Source organism: Toxorhynchites rutilus, chromosome 1 (assembly GCF_029784135.1).
Source record: "Toxorhynchites rutilus septentrionalis strain SRP chromosome 1, ASM2978413v1, whole genome shotgun sequence".
NCBI classification, from domain to species: domain Eukaryota; kingdom Metazoa; phylum Arthropoda; class Insecta; order Diptera; family Culicidae; genus Toxorhynchites; species Toxorhynchites rutilus.
In genome coordinates this window covers 206,365,630-206,389,186 of record NC_073744.1, presented here as the reverse complement: position 1 = coordinate 206,389,186, position 23,557 = coordinate 206,365,630, and the positions used below count along the sequence as shown (strand labels likewise).

Here is a 23,557-nt window from a genome sequence, read left to right as displayed (position 1 = left end):
TTAACGATTTCAATTGAAACCTTCAATCTATGGTGTTTTAAACATCATACTTGTGAAAACAATGATTTACGAATAGAACTAGAATATTGAATATGAATGAAAATTACTATGGTAAATTTTCACCGTATTTTTTTAATGTAAAATATTACCACAAGTAAAAAACCAGGATTCATAGTAGAACTAATCATTTGCTATTTCTGAGCCAGTTTTCAGTTACGATCATTTTTGCATGGCGATAACATTAATTGTTCAAACTATTGGAGCAGCAAAGACCTTCATTTAGTATGACAAGGACACAACTCGAAAAACTCAACTCTTGCAATAGGTCAACCTAGTTCATTAATCGTTATAGATTCTTCCATTCTGATGCTGCATTGGTGAATAACCCAGCAAGATAGCCTCGAAAATGTATTTGAGCGTATTCATATTCTTTCGTTTCTGGACACAGCTTTCGAATAAACAAACAACGTTTTGGAGTGATATATACAATGAAACTACAATGAAAACAGTGTTTTCAATATTGATTTTAAATAGTGTTATAATTATTTTTATTCTATTATTATTTCGTCCCTATTATAACTATAGATTTTTAAATTTAAGTGCCATCGTTCAGCTCTGAGTTTGGATTTTTTTTTAGTATTGAAAGCAGAATGTGAAATGTTATAGTTCAAAAATTTAATTCACTTTTTCCCAAATGTTTATTTTTTTTGTCAATGAAATTCAACACATTTTGAACATTCTAAATAATATAAAATAAAAAAAAAACAAATTTGCTCGAAGCTTCCACCGCATAGAGATGTTTGTGGTCGGATGGTATGTTTTTCGTGTGTTTCAGCGGTTTTATTGACTTATGCATCTCATGAACAACTCGATGGGTACACATTACTCCAGATGCCAGAAGCGGGCCAAAAGTTGCTGAACCGATTACAGGAGTCGTTGTAGTTAAAACATAATTCCAATTTTTCTGCTCATTCCCCAGCAAATTATCACGCAGGAGAAAAGCAGTAGTCATCTTGGAAAATTCTTTCTTGCATGTTTTATTTTTGGCATTTTCTGAAAATATAAATAAAGCTTTGCATTATTCCTTTATGTTCGTTACATCGTCAGTTACTGAGCCAAAGATCCAAAAGCTTACGGATACAATTTTAGCTTAATACAAATTATTAAAAAAATGTTTAATCAACATCTATACAGCGATGGCGCAAAGTTCACGCTATGTATTATGTTGTTTAACAAACCTATATTATTTTTAAATTTAGCGCGTTATGCTACTGAGAAGAAAGATTTGGGGGTAATTTATTTAGCAATTAATCCTCTCAGTTATTTCACCGCGCGAATGTATGAAACATATTTTTGGATTTAATTGAATTTTGCCAATTTTGCAGTGGAATATCAGAGCACAATAATGATATGAATATCATAAAACTAAGAATTTACCTACGATAATGCAATTTTCCGGTACATGTACATGTTCCAACCTTGATAAGTTTTGTTTTGTCATCTTTACTTGGAATATTCTCCTAAAATAAAGAAAATTAACACAATTAAATTTAATTTGAACCTAAATATTTGCAGTGATGAAAAAACACATGTATGATAACGAATGCTAAAGCCAGATTTTTGAAAGATACTTTGACGTATTTTATTATACAACCCAACAAGCAATTATAAAAATGGATTCTGTTCAGTAGATACAATTTTCACTTGTAATATTCAATGTTTCTGTTATTAATAATAATCAACCAAACACATACGCAGTTCATGAAAGTTGTTTGTTTTGTCGGAGTGAAGTGTGTTGAAATCAGCGTATGTCATTATCAACAACAGCGGAGATGGATATATAAGCATGTATTTAATTATTTATTTATTTTTCTAGATGTATATAAATATATTGAAGGAAATGTTCACGAATTTAAAGTAATGTTGACTAGATAAAAGTGCATATCTCAGTTGGGAGTTTTGTTGCTCCACTGTTGTTAATATATTTGACTTTAAAAAGTAATCTGCTTACTGTGGAGGTAAAATTACCAGCTATGAAGAATTCAACCGAAGGATTGATTTCTGTAGATTCTCTACAATTCTCTACAATCTTCTGAGCTACAGGTGAACGTAAATCGGTAGATAAATGAACACGTAAGTTTGAAGACAAATTCAAGGCGTCGAAAAAAAGCTCGATATACTGAATATTTAACGATTTCATTTAGCGAATCAATTCACTTTGTCTAGTTTACTGGCGCTACAATCTTGTTCACAATGGCATTTCTTTAGTTGTTAATTCTCTTGAATTTAGTTCGAAGTATTGAAATATATGAATGTATTTACCATTTAATAATAAGTGTTATACTTCTTCTTCTTCATTTATTGTAGTTGTTTGACGTGGTTACAATACAATTATTATTGATTGCTCCCTTTCGTGGATGACGATGGAGGAGGCATCTGACCGTTAACAATGATTGCAAAATATGGATGTTCCATAGCTTCTCTTGCTGTTAGGCGTTCGTAATGATCGTAACGAAGCAATTTATCTAAGAAATCCAATGCTTCTGGTGATACAAGATGTTGATTTTCTGAGTGCACGAAACGCTCCCATCGCTTCCGAGAATGTCTCGCGAGAATATCGTTGAAACGCGGATCTAACTCGATGTTATATTTATCGAGATATGCAAACAAATCCTCCGTACCCAAAACCTTAGCGATTCGCACCAACTGGTCATAATTATCATGTCCATGAAAGAATGGCTCCTTCCGGAAGATCATCGAGGCAAGCATGCACCCAAGGGACCACATGTCGAGTGAATAATCGTACATTTGATAATCGACTAGAAGCTCAGGACCTTTGAAATAACGACTAGCAACACGAACATTATACTCCTGTCCTGGATGATAGAATTCAGCCAAACCCCAGTCAATAAGCCGTAATTTTCGATTCTCGTGATCAATCATTACATTATGCGGTTTTACGTCACGGTGCATGATTCCCATGCTATGACAGTAGTCCAATGCCTTCAAAAGCTCATACAGATAGTACCGGATGTCATAATCGGTTAGCGTCTGATAAAGCTGTTTAAAATCTGTATTGTTCACATGCTCGAAAATCAGCGCCGGTGTGCGCGAAACTGGATCCTTTACTACAGCCAATAGTGTAATAATATTCGTGCCACCGCGTAAATTTTCTAAGATCTTAATTTCTCTTTTGATTTTCTTCTTTTTGACTGGTTTCAGAATTTTCACCACACACTTTTCATTGTTGGTAATTTTGATAGCTTCAAACACTTCACTATATTTTCCTCTGCCAAGCTTTCGGACCAACTGGTAGTCATCCTGATTTGCCCAATCCACGACGTAGTTTTCATAATCCCAATATTCGCGAGGTTTGTGCGAATTAACGTCCGTGTAAACTCGTGCACTGCTTGGTAATGTCATTCCGTTGATCTCACTCCCTGTTGTTCTGAAGTGCTTCCTTTGCTGCCAAGATTCGTCGTTGCCGTTCTTCTTCTTCTTTGCCGCAGCCGTAAGCAATCTCCCAGAATGAAGGGAAAGAGCCAACTTCAAATGTGGAAATCGATGACGGGCATATGCCTGCAAAAGCGCCGTTCGGGGAAAAATATTCCGTATAATTTTCACTATTTTAAAACACCGATTTATACCGTACCGTAAACGTTAGAAACTAACAAAATTGTTAGTGAATTGACCGAGCCCAATTCACAGACTTTTCAAAGAAGCCAGGTTGAATCAAGATGGTGGCAACGAGAAAAAAGTCCGTAGAACGAGGAACGACAAATGACACGAACGTGTAGAGATTTTTATAGCAAAGAGTGGCGAACACATAACCTGTCATCACGATGTAAATTACTGCGTGCGCACAGGGTGTATGCTGGAATCGGCAATCTTCAGATTATTATGTATTTGCCTTTGGTAATAGGTAATACAGTAAGTTACATATAATGTGACATTTAGCTAATTGACAGACCTGTTTATAGCAAAGAGTGGCGAACACATAACCTGTCATCACGATGTAAATTACTGCGTGCGCACAGGGTGTATGCTGGAATCGGCAATCTTCAGATTATTATGTATTTGCCTTTGGTAATAGGTAATACAGTAAGTTACATATAATGTGACATTTAGCTAATTGACAGACCTGTAATGCGAAACGTTTAATTGGACATTTTACCTCTAATTGGACATTTTTGTAAACATCGAGTTCGGGGCCCAAATGATGGCCCCACATTGAAAGTCGCCACCACACGTCGACACTGTACCACTCTCATCACCAATGTCCAATTACAGGCCAAAATCGCCTCTAATATGACACTGAGTGGTGCCTCAGCATGTCGCATTAAATGTAAATTACTGTAATATAAACTTGTGAACTTCAAATAAATACATATTGGATCGTTATATTACAAATATGTGAAAATGCGTCATATGTAAAAATGGCTGAGAGCACGAGGGAAAAATTGGTCAAATGATCAATAATCATCCGGTATCATACTCACCCACTTTCAGAAACGCAATCGGATACAAAACTAGTACAATGTTTCTTTATGTAATCCGATCGAGTCAAATCCATTCGAGTTGTGCAAATGAGAGGTTAAAAATAAAAGGTGGGATATTTTTTCACATAAACAAAATCTATGACGTCAAGCGTTTTGTTTATGTTTTGATGTACGGTGTCGCCGTCTACAGGATTTTTTTATATGAATAATGTAAATGTAAACATAGGGTGTGTTTCTCAACAATACTTTGAGTTAAGTTTTCTCATAAATTCTATTGCAGCTTATGAAAGAAAGGAATACGTTGTGATAAAGCTGAATTTACTGAAGTAGTGTACACCGCATGAATCGCTTTTTTTTTAGACAGTACAGAATCGAGTAAGTGTATTCCTCAATCCTTCAGATTAGAATGTTCGAAAGTAGTTGTAAATTTTCAAACAGCTCACCCTTTTGTAATCATTACTAGAAGAACTCTTAAATATTTCCACCAGAACCTGTGAAAAAGGGAGATTGATTATGTTAGTGTTACTGAAAGATATGAGCATAACGTTGAACCCAAATGTTGCTCGATTTGTACCGCAATTTCTGATTCTGAATTAAATTTCTGATTCTGAATTGAGATATTGGCCAGGAATATCTCAACTCCATATTTCGAATATCGAAGTTGAAATATCTGCTAGATCCACAAATACATTGAATGTTGCATTTTCTCCCAATAATGTCTCCTAAAAAAAAAAACGCTAATAAAATCAGTACTGGACACTATTTTCGCTTTCGATTTTTTAAACCACTTGAAGGAAGCTCGTTACACTTTCACAAAGAATATTCATATGATACGGAGAATTTATACAGCAAAAAAATGTTTCTAACATTGATAATTTAAATACGTCAACCTTTCCCAGCAAACATTAAATCGTATGATTTTGCACGTACTAAGTCTTACAAGAAATCAGAATAAATCATAATCGCATATAATATCAGTCAAAGTATGTATCGTGTATATTTGAAATCGCATTAAATGTAAAAATTTTATATATCATTGTCAAATTAAGTCGCAATTCGGTATAATAAACATCAGTTTTATGATGTTCATTGTCATAAAATATATTTAATCCGCATCATATGCGTATATTACGCTGATGCAGTTTGTGTGTCGTATTAGCGTATAATTTAAATCGATTCAGTACTGCAGTAAATCGTGTCGCATGCTGAAGAAAATCATGAAACAGTAAATCATATCTGATCCTTCTGCATAGAATGTATTAGGTAATATCATATCGAATCATATGTACGAGTTTTAACCGCTGTTGAATTAAATTTCAGATAGCCGCGCGAGATAGCTGGTGGATGATAATCCAGATGACCGGAGTTCGAACCCACATCGGAGCAGTTTTAACCAAACATCAATCTGTGCCATTTCAAACATTTATATTCCACTCCCAACACAAGTAAATTATATAATTATTATTTCTACAAATATAAATACTCATATATAAAAATGGCGATACGTGAGGCTATAATAAACATTTTACAAAAATATTTTGCGCCATTTGTTTTTTTTTCTATGTCTTTAATAAATCGTATATGAGTATGGCAAAAGTCGTATTAGGTGCGTTGACAATTCATGAATGTATTCATATTAGATCGCAATTCAATTTCAACATAATCGCTATTATAGCCGATCAAAGTTGCATATTCATCCAAACTAATTCGGTAAGCATTTGCCATGTATGTATATGGCCTCCACTTTTGCATGCATATGCCAGTTAGGCGCATTATATGCCAACCAAACTTTAGGGCATATTATGTTATATATACGCTTGTTATGCGATTTTTTGTTTGCTGGGTTATTAGCTCCGATGAACATTATGCAATTCCGATTCAGATTTTGAAGAGTATATTCGCGTTGATGACATTGAACTTCATGTGTTTTCAATAGGTGGCCAAAATTATTATGAATTTTAAAGTAGAATGAACACACATTCAAAATAAACATCATGAATTAAAATTTACTTCAACGTATCGAATATGTACTTTGGGCTCTATTATAGAAATCGAGGCGATAATAATTTTACTCGTTAGCCCTATTTTACTATTATAGATACCGAGTAATTCGATAGCATCGAGCGAGTGCAGAATTTTTCAAGTCGTTTGGTTTGCTTGTCGCATACCTTCGGAGAATTATTTCGTTTTGGTTTGCATCCCTGATATTTTACTTTGAGAAACATTTCAGAAACGCCTGATTATATTGAATTCGAGTTCGGTACGAGATTATCTCGATTTATTAAACACGAGATTGTATCGAATCCTCGAATCGATTTATATAATAGGGCCCTTCATGTGATAAAGTAACACGTTTTTACGTGAATTGTAAAAAATACTACACGGAACTGTGCCTGACAATGATTTCATATTATTATGGCAAGTGTTCATGAAAATATTAGGAAATGTATAGACAATTTTAAGTAATCGAATAACATGAAGTATAAATTTGCGTTCGAATTTTAATAACTTTAAATTTTTAAACATAATCCGATATAAAAATTGGCATTCCAAACCCGAATGTCACCATTTTAAAATTATAAGCACTCTTCAGTAGAACTTCGGTTATCCGCGGAAATGTCTTGCAAGATCACCGAGAATAACGAGAATCGCGGACCTAGTACCTCATTTTTATTCCTTCAATACGTATAAAATAAGGTGCAAGGTAATCAATACAGAAATCATTGATCTATCCATCCGTATGTTCATGTACACCGGTGGTCAGATAATGTGAAAGCCATAACCAAAATAAAAAAAGCAAAATCGGAAAACTATGGAAGTATACCCTGTTTCCTTCGTTATTTTCAGTAATGCTATTGTTTAGGCATCGCGAGATGTTGCACTCCGACATTTTACTGAAGTGAATAAAAAGGGATTACAATGATATAGAGAAAACATTAAACAAAACCTCACCTACCATGAAAATCCTGTACACTGTAGTGTTTGAAATTTTGTTGATCTCGTTCCCAGTGCCGACACTCTTTAAACGAAAAGTCCGCTATCGGTCTATCAGTCCTCAGGGACCGAGACGGGGCTCAACGTGTTGAATGAATTGTTCAATGCGTCCGGCTGACGATCCAGAGGCGCCTGTTCTTACTCCGAACCATTTTCTCTTGGGCTCGTCTAGTGGTCTCAAACCGGTAACACTGCTAGATGAAAATGCAGTGAGGTTTAAACGATCATGGCGTGCTTCACAAGTAGAGGCGAACGTTTTTCGGCGGCGATAGGCTCGCGACTATCTGCCGGAACTCACCATGCGCACAACATGGTTCAGCGACGTCAAGGCAATAGAGGTGGATGACATCGTGGTTATAGTCGACCCAGGACTTCTGAGAAACTGCTGGCCCAAAGGGCGTGTCATCTTCGAAAACAGGGGTAAAGACGGAAGGGTAAGATCTACAGGAGTATTAACAGCGACCGTAGGGGAGTACGAGCGCTCAGTGGTTAATGTGTTAGAGAAGTAAACCAGGAGATAGGTCTGCCCGGGGGAAGTATTACGACAGTGTCATCTTGACGCAACATATTGCTCCAACTACACAGTCATCTCACCTCTCTCCAATATTTTGGAAAAGAACGATGGAAATGGAAAAGGACGATATGTCAAATAGTGGTAAACAAAAAAAGCATTCGAAGTGAATTGCGTGAAGCTGGAAAGTAAAAACTTGAAGAGAACCTGAAAAGAAAATTGGATTAGCTGGAAAAATTTGATATTGTGAATTCTGTAAAAAAATACTAGACGTGAGTTATAGTGAAATTCAAAGGTTTGTATACTTAATTGATTATTGTGTTTATTGTGTATTGTGTTAACTCACTTATACTTATGACAGACATACAGCTCTATAGCGTTGTACTTCGAAAATTGTATTCTCCCAGCAAACATTAAGTCGTATGAATAGCTATAATTGGAGGCGATATACATACAACCAAGACACATTTGTATGATATATGATGCAGATAACTAGCATATACACACAAAAGTGGAGGCGATATACGTATATGCCATATTTTGTACGCATATAAAGCCGTATATAACGCGATATGCGATGCTTTTTGGACTGATATGCGATTTGATACGACAACGTTACCACTCAATCCATCGATGACATGGAAAATCGTGTTTTTACATTTTATGCGATTTTAGATATATATGATCGATATTTTGATTGATATTTTATGCGATTGTGATTTGATACGAAATTATATGTGACTTATCATGTGCAAAGTTATACGATTTAATGTTTGCTGGGCTGTCACCATGTACAGCGCTAGAACCATGCAAGCATCTCGGTACAATCGCAGTATCTGTTCCGACCTGTTTCACCGTTGTACTACAGTTGTACGGTGCGCAGCACCATAGATGGTTATTGATGTGCAGCATGAACAAACTGATTCAAAACATTTGGAAAACATTTTTTTCATTGACTTTCTCTTGCGTTAATAACTCATATTGGAAACTTCTTTGTTGTGTTTCAGATGCTAAATAAAAACCTTTTTCATTGAAATATGTGGTGAAAATTGACTTTTTGTATATTTACAATGGTTTCAACACGCGATTTGAAGTCATAGATAATCTTCGATATTTTTATGTTTGATAATGCTTATAGGTCGTGAGTACTAACTTCCGGGAATTCTTCTGAAGTTCATGCTGTGGATATTGGCATGAAATCGATGAAATCGATATCACATTGAGCTACTCGGATGGCTCAAAAGCCTTAAAAAGAGTCGGGATAGGAGTGATAGGTTCAGACATATCTACCTGTGTCATCGCCTTCCAGACGCTTGCAACGTCTTTTCAGTAGAGGCGGTCGCAGCGTACATTGCTGCAACCCATCCATCGGACAGTCCCGTCCTGGTGTATCAGCAATTGACTCGGAAAGACCGACACACCCGTGGATTCAACCAATCCTCATGGACACACCTTCAGATACCACATTTATGTGGATACCGAGCCACTCTGGAATACCCGGGAACAAAGAAGCGGATCGTCTTGCAGCATCGGGTCGACGAAAGACACACTTCAAAAGTCTAGTTCCGGCAGATGACGTGAAAACATGGGTGTCCAAACAAATTGAGCAAAGATGGGCTCAAGAATGGTACGACGCTGGTCGACGTGGAACTCGGGAATTCTTTCTACGCAAGATTAAAGCGACAATCTCTAAATGGGAGGATCCCCGGGGACACCGCGATCAGCAGGTTATTTCCAGACTCAGAACCGGGCATGCTTCTTTTGCCTACCACATGGGCGGAAACAGAAACTGCTTCCGAATTCAATGTGGTTTATGCCGCAGTCACCAGTCAGTAGAACATGTCTTATGTCACTGTCCACAATACGATGGGTCAAGGACTACACTACACGGGGTCCCTGGAAATATCAGAGACGCTTTAGGCAATTACACATCCACAATTGTTGCAGTGATTGCATACTTAAAAGATAACATGTACAACCGGACTAAATCTCACCACCAAACACACACCATGCGAATGGAGGACCGGACCGGCAGTAGACTCCTCTGTGATGCCACTTGTAGACACGATAAAAGGAAAGGCAACCACGGATCATTAGAATAAAGACGAGACATGATCAAGGACAACGAGAACGGAAACCAAAGCTAAGCAAATATAGAAATATAGAAGATTTGATGTCCCCAATTCATATGTTTAGCCAACTCAGGGCTCCATGTTTAGGGTGTAACATAATAAGGGGTACAATCACTCACTATTTGGGAGAGTCCCCTCAGGACTCTCCACTCACTCATTCAGAGATGAACCAGTCTTTGGCTGAAAATCTTTTTAATAAAGAAAGAAAAAAAAGGATATCACATTGAGTTTATTGATATAATTGAATCCTCTTGTGCCGTTGTCTGTTCCGTCTGGCAAATTATTTTCGACTATATCTCTATCCTCTATCCTCTATCCTTTGTTTCTTCCTCAACGAAAGGAAACAAACTTCCGGAAATTTAACACGTTTATTGATCGCTCGGGGAACGGTTGAAATTCTCCTAGAATTAACAATTTAAATTATAATTCATTTCAACTAAGCAAATACAAATATTGTCTTACGTTTAGTGTGTTATGTACACTCGGTTTCCCGGACCTGAACGTAATCAAGCGTAGTGTGTTTTCTGATTCTATTTATAGAAATACTGATATCAGTTATTTTTACAAACTGTATGGATTATAACTGTTGCAATATATCAATACTGGCATCACTAGTTTTTATAGCAGCGATATACGGGTAACAGAAATACGAAGTAATGTCATTCATCAGTATTGTTATAGTAACTGCCGTGTTAAGATTGTTTGAATAAAGTTATTCTAAACTAAATAAACGGACTTTTGTAACTATTGAAACATGGTGTCAGGAAGTGCCGCGGGCATATAACTGTTTCCAGTTTCATAGTGAAATCGCGGAAGTTATCGGATTGTTCACACAGCGTAAAAAACTCGTTCGCTCGTGTTTGGTCGAATCGGTGGCCATTTTGGAAGTGAAGAAATCCACGTGGTTTTGGTTTTTCGATTCTCATCGAAATGGATAGGAACCAATTCAAGATGTTCTTGGAACATCAAACGAAAATATTTAAACAACTTATGAATACAGTATCAGAAGCATCGCGTAATGAACCGGAAACATCTCGAGAACTTGAACAAATGCAACAAATGTTCCAGTACCGCAGCCGTCGCCTCTATCACTAGAGGGTCGATATGTCGATATGTCGGAAAACTTTGAGTTTTTTGTAAGGAGCTGGGAAAATTATGCGAATGCCATCGGTATGGATAAATAGCCCTCTACAGAAAATGGCAAAAAGGTGAGCTTTTTGATGTCGGTTATCGGTGAACCGACAAGGAAGAAATTCTTCAATTTCGAGTTGACTGCGGAACAACAATTAGATCCGCAAACAGCGCTCGCAGCGATGAAGGAAAAAGTAGTTCCCAACAGAAACATAATTGTGGATCGTCTAGATTTCTTTTCGGCTGTACAATCGTCCGGAGAATCGATCGATGAATTCAATACGAGACTAAAAGTGTTTGCGAAGGTAGCCAGACCGGGTGCGCTCGAGAAAGAACTGTTAGCTTACAAAGTAGTAACAGCTAATAAATGGTCTCGTATGCGAACAAAAATGGTCATCATCACCGACATTACACTGGAAAAAGCAATCGATTTATGCCGGGCGGAGGAAATTGCTGCGAAAAAATCACAAGAGCTTGGAATTTCTCCAGAAGTAAATAAAGGGACGAAAGTTAGGGGAGCATCGAAAAAAACATCATCACGCTGCAAGTTTTGTGGAGAGGCACATGAATTCGCGAAGTGAGTATGCCCTGCCTTGAGCAAGCGGTGTCATCGCTGCAAGGGCAAAAATCATTTCGAGATAGTGTGCAAGGCAACAAAAAAATTAATTAATTAGAAGTCAAAGCGCATAAAGGAAGTGAGAGAGGATAGCGAATCGGAAAGGAAGACCGCGTCAACAAGTGAATCTACATCAGATAAAAGGAGGAAGAATACGAAATTGGCAAAATTTTCGACAATTCAACCAACGGAGGTAGCGTTCTGGCGGAAATAAATCTAAAATTCGGCGAAACTACCGGTAGATACCGGTGCTAATACTAGCCTTATTGGATATGCGACATTGATGAAGCCCTCTGGTCTTCACGTGTTACCGCTGCTTCCATCTAAATTACGTCTGTAAAGCTTTGGAGGCAATCCAATTAACATTTTGGGACAAGTGAAAGTGCGATGTCGCAGACCGGGCAAGAAATATATTTTGGTGCTTCAAGTAGTGGATGTTGACCATCGTCCGCTGTTATCCGCAAGAGCTTCTCGTGAACTCGGATTGGTAAAATTTTGTATTACAGTTTCGTCAACAACAAATGTAAGTCAAAATCAGAAATAACATCAACACAGTCTGACAATCTCTTCAACATATACCGGGTTAAAGCGCAGAAATTGATCAATAATCATCGCGAGCTATTCACTGGCTACGGAAAACTTTCAGGAACGGTTAGTTTAGAGTTGGATGACAGTGTCAAACCATCAGTCCAATCTAGTCGAGCTATTCACTGGCTACGGAAAACTTTCAGGAACGGTTAGTTTAGAGTTGGATGACAGTGTCAAACCATCAGTCCAATCTCCACGACGGGTACCTATAGCTATGAGAAATGAGAAGGAAAGCTGGAAAGTGAATTAGAAACTCTTGAGAACGATGGGATAATTGTTAAAGAAGCGAATCATACCGATTGGGTGAGCAATATTATTATTGTTCAACGCGAAGGCCCGGAATCTGCAGTTCGGATTTGCTTGGATCCAATACCACTTAACAAAGCACTTAAAAGACCGAATCTTCAATTCGAAACGTTGGACGAGATATTACCTGAGCTAGGCAAGGCGAAAGTTTTTTCAACCGTGAATGCATGAAAAGGATTCTGACATGTCGTACTAGATGTAGATAGCAGCATGTTGACAACATTCTGGACTCCGTTTGATATCGCTGGACACGTCTTCCGTTTGGAATTGCACCAACGCCGGAAATTTTTCAGATCAAGTTGCAGGAAGTTATCGAAGAGTTGAACGGCGTTGAGTGTATCGCGGATGATTTACTTGTATACGGTGTTGGTAACACACTTGAGGAGGCATTATCAAACCACAACAATTGCCTAGAGAAACTCTTCTGCCGCTTGGAGCTTCTCAATGTCAAGCTGAACAAATCGAAGCTGAAACTGTGCCAGAAATCAGTAAAATTCTACGGGCACTTTTTAACCGACGAAGGGCTCAAGCCGGACGAATCAAAGATAACGGCTGTTCGCCAGTATCCGCGACCGAAGAATCGGAAGGAAGTTCATAGATTTGTAGGTATGGTTACATACTTGGGTCGTTTCATTAAAAATCTGAGCGCCAATATGATAAATCTTCGAAAGCTTATCCTGGAGACGGAACCTTGGAGGTGGACCTCAGTGGAAGAGGAAGAGTTTAGTAAGGTAAAATCGCTAGTATCAGATATAAAAAGACGGGTGGGTAATGTCGGGGACATAACCGGAGTGACGTAGGACTATACAAAGGGGGCAGCTTTTGTTAAATATATATTTTAAATATATTGTTTTATTTTCTTCTCCTACGTGAATACCTACCTATCTACCTTAAAAATTGATTAGTTTACTGTTTATTCTTCATGAATATGTTGATGGTTCTGAAAAGAACCTTTGGTGTTGTGTTTTTGTTATCACTCGATATTCCCATCTTGTTCGGTTAAACCTTCCTGTTTAGCTATTGCGTTTGCCACTCGCCACAGCTTTCACAGTTGGAAAATTTCTTCCCATCCAGCTTGTGACATATTGTTCAGTAAATTACATTTAATGTGACGTGCCGGAGAAACACTTTGCCACTCACTGAAACTAATTGTTGCCTTGATGAGCGCCAAACCGAAGCTGCTCTGTTCTTGATGCGGGTTTTCTGATTGTCGTGAGCAGCTTTGCAAGCCAACTCGAGCACTCCGACGGCCGAAACTCTATAATCGCTGTTAGGTATACTGGTGCTCCGGCACCAATCCGTTCGGCCTAGTTACCCTTGCGGAGCAATCAGTGAATGCGACCAACAGGGAACTGGAGACTTGCACGGTTCGAGTGAGACTTTGCCTTTCCCTTAACTTGTCCTCCTTTGTTACGTCCACGATGCCGATGCCGTACAACCACACGGGTTTACGGTTTGAAAGAAAATAAGATATTTTTTTGGGGTCTGCGTGTTTTATACTCTAGCGGTACACACTCACAGGATAGAGACAAATCGGCAGACTCAGCCAGAGGGGCGAGTCCAACGAGACGAACGAATGAGCGTTAAAAGGGAGCGATGGCAAAAAAATACATTCATTACGATTTGTTCGCTCGTTGGATTCACATGCAGGCTAAAAAGGGTCCTTTTCAGGATCACAAAATTATCTTCAATCTAAAGAGTTTATTGTTTTGTTATCACTCGATATCCCCATCTTGTTCGGCTAAACCTTTCTGTTTAGCGATTGCATTTGCCACTCGCCACAGCTTTCACAGTTGGAAAATTTCTTCCCATCCAGCTTGTGACATATTTTACAGTAAATTACATTCAATGGCACGTCGCATTACCACCACTCAGTATCGGATTGGAGGTAATTTTAACCTGTAATTGAACATTTGCGATGATAGTGGTACAGTGTCGACCTTCAATGTGGGGTCATAATTTGGACCCCGAACTCTATGTTTACAAAAATGTCCAACTAAATATGTCGCATTACTGGTCCGACCAATTAGCTAAATGTCGAGATAAGTGTAAATTACTGTACTTTCAATCTAGAAGCAATTTAAGAATTGGTGAAAATCAATAAGCTCCGAACAACTGCCAAATTCACATACTCATCATATCCTGGCAAACAAATTATGAAAAAATCAATTTGTGTTTTATTATTATTTTGGATATTGTTTTAGAAAGCATTGAACTGTATTTCCTAAACTCTTTTTTGGAAGGTTTAATGGCCCTGAAAAGTGCCTTGTTTTATGGAATGGTTCCAAATTAGAAAACTTAGTACTCGTGGTTTTGAAAAAAACCATTTCGAACGCCCTCGATGCCGCCTTGTTCTGGATTTGCCACCAAAGCAGTGTGTATAAAGAACAAACTTTTTTCTTCTGCTACCTGATGCCGTTTTGCGATTGCGTTTGCCACTCGCCACTCGCTGCAACTGCCTGTTGTCTTGATGTCCACCGAACCGAATGTGTTCTTTTCCGAATGCGGGTTTTCTTATCGTCGCGAGCAGCTTTACCAGCTAACTCGATCACTTCGGCGGCCGAAACTATATAACGCCGGCTAGGTGGACTGGTGCACTGGTACTAACGCGCTCGGTCTAGCTACCCTTGCGGGGAACTCCAGATCAACACGGTTCAACCGGGATTTTGCCTTTCCCTTCACTTTTCCTCCTTTACCATGTCCAGACATGGCTGCTTGGGTTGGTTTGTTGATGTGTTGTGATGCGAACCGATGTGGTGTACGGTTTGAATGAGAATGATCGTTACGGCAGCGGAGCGGGGATTTTTAAGCTGACTGGCTGGCTCGAGAATTACGCATGTGTGAGACTTCGACCAATGTTTCGTTCATTTTTTTCTTTTTCCTTTCCAATCGTGGTTCATTCTATTTCGCTGCTGCTCTGGTTGCCCGTTTTGGTCGGTTCGATTTGAGGAGCACAAAATGGACCAATCAAAAATGAGCACATAGTGCATTTTGACAATGCTTGATATTTCACAATTATTCAATTATTTATCTCAAGAAAAATTAAATGGTATTCGTTATGATAGATGCGTAGATATATTTCCTATCAATTGATGCAAAAACCTTTGCGATCTATTGAGAAATGCTCGAGTTATGAGCGTTCCAAATCTTGCATTTTTTCCTACTTGTTCAGTGCCTAGATTTCCATTTCACCCCCTATATCTTCCCGTTAGACGTAGTCCTACGTCAAAACATTAAAATACTATTTTTTTTTTTTTTTTTATAATTCGTTTATTTGTACAGGCTCAGTTACATAGGTTTAAAGAAGCCAAACTCTCAACTATACTTTTACTATTAACATGTTTTCTTTATTCTACGGTTAATGAAATAGGAAACCGATTACTCGCGGTCGACTCGAGTTTAGAAGGGTGACACATTTTCTTTAGGAAAAGGATGGGATGTAAGGAGATTGTAACCATGTTCACACTCACACTCACACTCACTTTCACATTCATACTCACACATCACACTGAATTCTTAAACTATCCTCACATCTAATATGTATTAACAATTTAACTTATTCTAATGTTAGGGAACCGATAGCTCGCGAAGGACGAAAAGGAGGAGAAAATGGGGGGGAAAGTATGTAAGAACAATCACACTCGAAGATCGATATCTTTAAGGAAAACATATATTTGGGACATGTAATCAAGGTCTAACCGAGCCAACACATCTCTCACCGGCACATTGGGCTGCCTTCCTCGAGCCCGAAGGGAGTTTTCTAAATTCGATCTGGCGACAAAATATAGCTCGCACGACCAAACAACGTGTTCGATGTCGTGGTAACCATGGCCACAAACGCAGAGATTGCTGTCGGCAAGCTTGAAACGAAAAAGCAGCGCATCTAAAGAACAGTGATTGGACATGAGTCGGGAGAAGGTCCGAATAAAGTCCCGACTCAAGTCCAGACTTTTGAACCATGGTTTGAGGCTAACCTTAGGGATAATCGAGTGGAACCACCGGCCCAATTCATCTTCGTTCCACTTGCGTTGCCAGTTAGCGATGGTATTTTTACGAACTAAAGAATAAAATTCATTGAAGGCGATTTGACGCTGATAAATATCGCCTTCAATTGCACCTACCTTTGCTAATGAGTCAGCCCTCTCATTACCCGAAATGGAGCAATGTGAAGGGACCCAGACAAAGGTAATGACATAACAGCGTCTGGATAAAGCACTCAAAATTTCTCGTATTCTCTCAAGGAAGTACGGCGAGTGCTTTTCCGGCCTCACTGAACGGATAGCTTCGACAGAGCTAAGACTATCCGTTACAATGTAATAGTGTTCAACAGGTCGTGAGGCGACGCTGTCCAGCGCCCAGTGTATTGCTGCCAATTCAGCAATATATACTGAGCAAGGATACTGAAGACTGTGTGAGGTGCTAAAAAATACGTTGAACACTCCAAATCCTATGGACTCATTCATAGAGGACCCATCAGTAAAGTACATATTATCACAATTGACACGCCCATACTTTGCTTTGAAGATCGTAGGAGCGATCCTCGATCGAAGATAATCTGGAATTTCATGGATTTTCTCCTTCATGAACAGATCAAAATGTACAGAGGAATTGATGTAGTCAGAAAAACAAACACGGTTGGGAATATACGAAGAAGGATCAACCTGCATGGTGATGAATTCATGATATGAGCTCATGAATCCAGAATGAAAATTTAGCTCGATAAGCTGCTCAAAATTTCCGATCACCAATGGGTTCATAACCTTACACCGGATGAGGAACCGAAGAGATAATAAATTGAAGCGATCTTTTAGTGGGAGTAGGCCTGCCAAAACCTCGAGACTCATGGTATGCGTTGAGGGCATACATCCCAACGCAATACGGAGACAAAGATACTGAATTCGCTCGAGTTTAATGAGGTGTGTTTTGGCAGCTGATTGAAAACAGAAACTGCCATACTCCATCACTGAGAGAATAGTTGTTCGATACAACATTATAAGATCTTCAGGATGGGCTCCCCACCAGGTGCCGGTAATTGTACGGAGAAAGTTTATTCTTTGTTGACATTTTTTACTCAGATACCTAATATGGGCCCCCCAAGTACATTTGGAGTCGAACCAGACCCCAAGATACTTGAATGACATAGCATGAGTGATCGGTTTACCCAAAAGTTGAAGCTTTGGTTTTGCTGGTCTATGCTTCCTAGAAAAAACCACCATCTCTGTTTTCTCCGTGGAGAATTCGATCCCTAGCCCAATGGCCCAGGTTGAAAAATTGTTCAAAGTAGCTTGTAAGGGTCCTTGCAGGTCGGATTCGTTTGATCCTACGACAGACACCACTCCATCATCTGCAAGTTGTCTTAGGTTGCAATTTTGTGTAAGGCAATTGTCGATGTCGCTTACATAGAAGTTGTACAAAAGGGGGCTTAAACATGAGCCCTGAGGGAGGCCCATGTAAGAGATCCGACTCACTGCCGAATCTCCATGAGAAAAATTCAAATGTTTCTCACAAAGCAAGTTATATAACATATTATTCAATAGAGGCGGCAGACCCCGAGAGTGTAATTTGTCTGACAGGACCTCTATTGAAACTGAATCAAACGCCCCCTTTATGTCCAAGAATACTGAAGCCATTTGTTTTTTTTCGGCGTAAGCCATTTGAATTTCTGAAGAAAGCAACGCAAGACAATCATTCGTCCCCTTGCCCCTGCGGAACCCATATTGTGTATCTGAGAGTAGGCCATTCGTTTCAACCCATCGATCAAGGCGAAACAAGATCATTTTCAAGATTTCAGACCGTATACAAGACAGCATTGCTATTGGGCGGTACGAATTGAAGTCGGACGCGGGTTTTCCGGGTTTTTGAATAGCTATAACTCGTACTTGTCTCCAATCATCTGGAACAATATTATGTTCCAGAAACCGATTGAATAAATTCAACAAGCGATGTTTCGCCACACCAGGGAGGTTTTTTAACAAGTTGAACTTAATTCTATCCGATCCTGGAGCCGAATTGTTACAAGAAAGGAGAGCAAGAGAGAATTCTACCATCGAAAACTCGGAATCAAGATCGCACCTATCTTGTGGTATGTCTCGAACAATTTTTTGCACAGGAGCGGAATCAGGACAAACCTTCCGTGCAAAATTAAAAATCCATCGATGTGAATATTCTTCGCTTTCATTCGTTGATGAGCGATTTCGCATGTTTCGAGCCACTTTCCATAATTTTTTCATTGACGTTTCTCGTGACAAACCTCCCACGAAATTTCGCCAATAAGCACGTTTTTTCCCTTTGATCAAATTTTTGAACTGATTCTCAAGGGCTAAATACATTTGAAAATTTTCAGGGGTTCCACGTTTCCGAAAAGCTTTAAATGCATTCGATTTTTCTACATAAAGCTTGGAACATTGGCTATCCCACCATGGATTGGGAGGCCTTCGGCGAATGGTGGAACCTGGGATGGGTTTCGTTTGAGCGCGAACCGCGCTGTCATATATCAAACGAGAAAGGAAGTTATACTCCTCCAATGGAGGTAAACCATCTCTGGAATTGATGGCTAGAGCAATCGCGTCCGCATATTTTTTCCAGTCAATGTGTCTTGTGAGGTCATATGCCATGTTTATAGATTCAGAAGAATTCGACCCAATGGTGATGGAAATTTTGATTGGCAAGTGATCACTACCGTTGGGGTTCTGGATTACATTCCACTTGCAATTTAACGATAGTGAATTCGAGCAAAGCGAGAGGTCAAGAGCACTAGGGTTAGCAGGAGGTTTAGGTACACGTGTTGTTTCCCCAGTGTTCAAAATGGTCATATTGAAGCTGTTACAAAGGTCATATATCAACAATGAACGATTGTCGTCGTACTGTTCCCCCCAGGCAGTTCCGTGAGAGTTGAAGTCTCCCAAGATCAATCGTGGCTCAGGAAGGAGTGAGCACATGTCATCAAGTTGTTTGCGGCTAACCGCAGCTCTCGGAGGCCAATACAAGCTGACAATACAGAGGTCTTTGCCTCTGATGTTTGCATGACAAGCAACAGCTTCGATCCCTCCAATAGTTGGAAGGTCAATTCTAAAAAATGAGTGGCACTTATTGATCCCCAAAAGCACCCCTCCGTATCTATCATCACGGTCCAAGCGTATAATATTAAAATCGTGGAAAGAGATATCATCTCGCGAAGAAAGCCAAGTTTCGGACAGAGCAAAAACATCACAATTGAAGTTATGAATTAAAAATTTGAATGTATCCAATTTAGGGATAAGACTACGACAATTCCACTGTAAAACAGTGATATCTCCGACCTCTCTATTTGAATTAGACATCAAGAGAGATAATCATTGCAAGGAGGGGCCATGTTTGCATCAATTGTTGCAAAATTGTCTTTAATACTGGAAGCATTGAGATGACAATGGTTCTGATGGAGTCGGAAACATTAAAACACTTGAAGATTTGATCCAAAAGGTCAGACAACTTTATAAATCCCGATTGGGAAGTTGAACTGGACGGAAAAATAGGGACAGTTGGGGTTTTTGATGTCCCCTCGAGTGCTGGGTCGTTCGAAGATGAAATATTCCCACGGAAGCCAGGAGGAACCTGATTTTGCTTGTCCGCTGCACTCGATTTTTTAGGCAAGCTAACAGAGGATATAACCGTGGGGACTTGTTCTTGAACTTTGGGAGTGGTCACATTTTTGCGCCGGGGATTCCCTTTGAAAATAAACGGTGTGCCCTCGCTAGCTGTGTCCGCTTCCATTTCATCAACTGGCAACGCGGAAAAGGTATTGTGTGTTGAGATTGGTTGTTGTTGTTGAGCCAGTAGAGAAGCGCCCTTTAAAATTTCCGCAAAAGTACGTTTCGATCGTTCCTTTAAAGAGCGCTTCTGCTTCTCCCAGCGACTCTTGTAAGTTTCACAAGTTGAGAGCACGTGTGGGGATCCTCCGCAATATGGACACTTATGCTCAGTCGCACTGCAGGATTTCCCCACATGTTGCTCTCCGCAAGTGGCACAGCGCTCCTTGTTGGCACAATAATCTGCTGTGTGACCAACTGACTTGCATTTGTTGCAAGTCATGGGCTTTGGCACGAAGAGTCGCAGTGGTAGCCTCAATTTGTCTACCATAACGTAGTCAGGGAGGGCGGAACCAGCAAAAGTTACTCGAAACGAGTCGGACGGCGTGAATTTTGTTTTTCCCTCTTCCTGGGACACTTTTCCTAACTGTTGGCAGTCCAAAATTTTAACTATCGACCGAGGAAGCTTTTTAAATCTGCCATCTCCCTTTTTTATAAATTCGCTCGTCAGACCCGTTTCTGTAATCACCCCCGAAATTTCTACGTTATGGCAGGGCACATAGGCGCGATATTCTAGGATGAATCTATTGTCGACAACAATCTCGTTAGCTTGCTTCCGATCAGCCACGACAACACGCAGTTTGTTCGGTCTAACCTTTCTCATTTCGACCACGGAGGAATAATTTTTTGTCAGATCTTTCATAATCTGAATGACGTTCAGCGATTTCCCGTTGGGTTTGGGCCGGAAGAAAACAACCCATGGACCAGTTCCAGGTGCATCCTCTGGATAAACCTTGACACGGGGAGAGGACAAAACAGAAGAAGAATACGAGGACGAGGTTTGGGCGGGAACGGGGACGGTAGAGGGGGGAGATGAGGTGGATGGTTGAGAGGGATCAGGAGCAACAGATGAGGAATGCGAGGTCGATGGTTGAGTTAAAACGGGGGGGTTCGGGGGATGAGTGGCGAGGTTTGTGGATTTCTTAGAGGGGGGCTTTTTAATCGACGACTCTTCTGTATCACACGGAACGCGCTTAAGCGATTTTCCGGCACCTTTTTGTGCAACGGAAAGGGAGTCATCGAAGGAGATCTCCATATTAAAAGACCCCCCACCTTCATCCATCATTTATGTGACTGATAATTGCAATAGTTTGAATGATTCCTATAACCTAATAAAAAAAAACAAAGAAAAACAAAAAATAATAAAACTACTTGCTAACGCACACCAGTGCGATGATTGCGGTAACGGCTGCTGCTCGATCGGATGATTGCAGACGCCGCTGCGATTGTGCACTTTTCAGTCCGGTGCTCGTTCTCACGTTCTCACTCACAGCGATTCACACGAGATGCACCAGTACAATTGAACTTAGCGATCGGCTGATCGCGTGTTGGGCGCTCGGCACAAATGAAATGGTGTATCACACCACTAAGCGCGTTCTTCCACACTGATATTGTGTGCGTGCGACTGACCACCGTGTCCGACTCCAATTTGCGATGGCGATGAATTGGCGAGAAATGAAAGCCAGCCACTTTGGCAGGCCTTGTTGCGGCTTCTCCACTCGCTGATTGCGAGGTTGAACACAATGTCCACAAGACCACGGTAAACGCGTGATAATAAAAACACCAGGGCGAGTAAGGTTAATAACAGCTTACAGCACTCGATCACGATTACGGGAACGCGAAAGTAAACGACTGATTGCTTGCGCTGTCCAGACTTGAATGGTTAAAATACTATGATGTAAACCAACCTCTCACCATCGAGTGCGATGCTAGAAGCGTCGGTCTTGGAGTAGCAGTGTTTCAACGTGATGGTGTAATAGGATACGGGTCGAGAACCTTGACTCCAACTGAAAAGAACTACGCTTAGATAGAAAAAGAGTTGCTGGTTATAGTATTCGCATGTGTCGCTTCGACCAGTTGATAGTTGGACACCCAAAGGCTACGGTCAAAACGGATCAAAAACCACTTCTTACTGTGTTTCGCAAACCAATGAAAACAGTACGGAAGAAAGAGAAGGGGAATTAATTGCTTGAAGCGTGAAAGAGACAGACTGATCATGAGCGAGCTTGGGCACAGGCGCGTAGAAGTATATCCTAAGGTGGGCCAACTTGCTAAAACCACTCTTCAGCCATCTTGGAAGTCTACAGTGTTTTGTTTGTAAACAAAACACAATACGCTTGTGCCCAAGCTCGCTTGTGATCAGTCTGTCTCTTTCACGCTTTAAGGAAATAATTCCCCTTCTGCTTTCTTCCGTACTGTTTTCATATACCGCTCCCCTATCCCACTTAGTGACGAAACGGCCTCACCTAGTACCATAGACCCGTCTTGGTTTGAACATGATATCCAAACGTCATTTTTATCCCGTACCGTCCACTCTATCATCGCAGTCTCATCGCTGTTACGAGGGAATGGTCAGTGGATTCACTCATGCGTCGCGAAGCACAGTGGGCGCCGCAACATTCTCCGACCCGTGATCCACTTCCGTTTCAGAGTTTTGTTCTATACCGCTTCTTGGTCCAGCAACATCACACCGGCCAGCTTAACAGGGGTGAAGATCTCCAAAACTCTTCCTCTCTCCAAGCGATTTCTCGCGTTTTTTCCATACTAATAACCATACCTCCTGGTTCGAGTGGTTTCACTTGTTCAAAGAATTTTGTACACAGCATCGGTTTAAACTCGCGAACATCCTTTAGCCAGAATTCATTTCTCTTTTTCTTGGTCAGTTTCCAACGGTCAAGTAGAACACCTTTGTTGCCCGTCGTATTAGTTGCTGGCTGCTTGATCTTCTCTCTAAACAGCGGGCCGCGCACCAATTCTTTTTCCAAACTGACTGGACTTTCACTCTCTATCGTGAAATTCTCAGGATGTATTGAATTGACAACTTTCCTAATTTTATAACAGTTTTTCATATGATCTGTTCTACATTCTTTTGTTTTCAAATTATCTCTATCAGCTTTTGCTTCTGATTTCGTCGTCATTGCAACTTCCTCTTTAGA

At 40.0% G+C, this 23,557-nt stretch overlaps 1 protein-coding gene across 1 annotated transcript; it reads right to left on the bottom strand.

Annotated features, from left to right (window-relative positions):
• Positions 1–1,437: 1,437 nt before the first annotated feature.
• On the bottom strand, positions 1,438–3,811 carry LOC129763532 (casein kinase II subunit alpha). Its single transcript, XM_055762689.1, has 3 exons — positions 3,653–3,811; positions 2,323–3,579; positions 1,438–1,520 (listed from the first exon to the last, which is right to left on the bottom strand). Exon 2 carries the CDS (start codon positions 3,421–3,423, stop codon positions 2,395–2,397), a length of 1,029 nt encoding a protein of 342 aa, XP_055618664.1. The 5' UTR covers positions 3,424–3,579; positions 3,653–3,811; the 3' UTR covers positions 1,438–1,520; positions 2,323–2,394.
• Between the last annotated feature and the right edge of the window lie 19,746 nt (positions 3,812–23,557).

Excerpts from the sequence above, each read along its gene's own strand:
- LOC129763532 (XM_055762689.1), bottom strand. The coding sequence starts at position 3,423 with ATGACATTACCAAGCAGTGCACGAGTTTACACGGACGTTAATTCGCAC.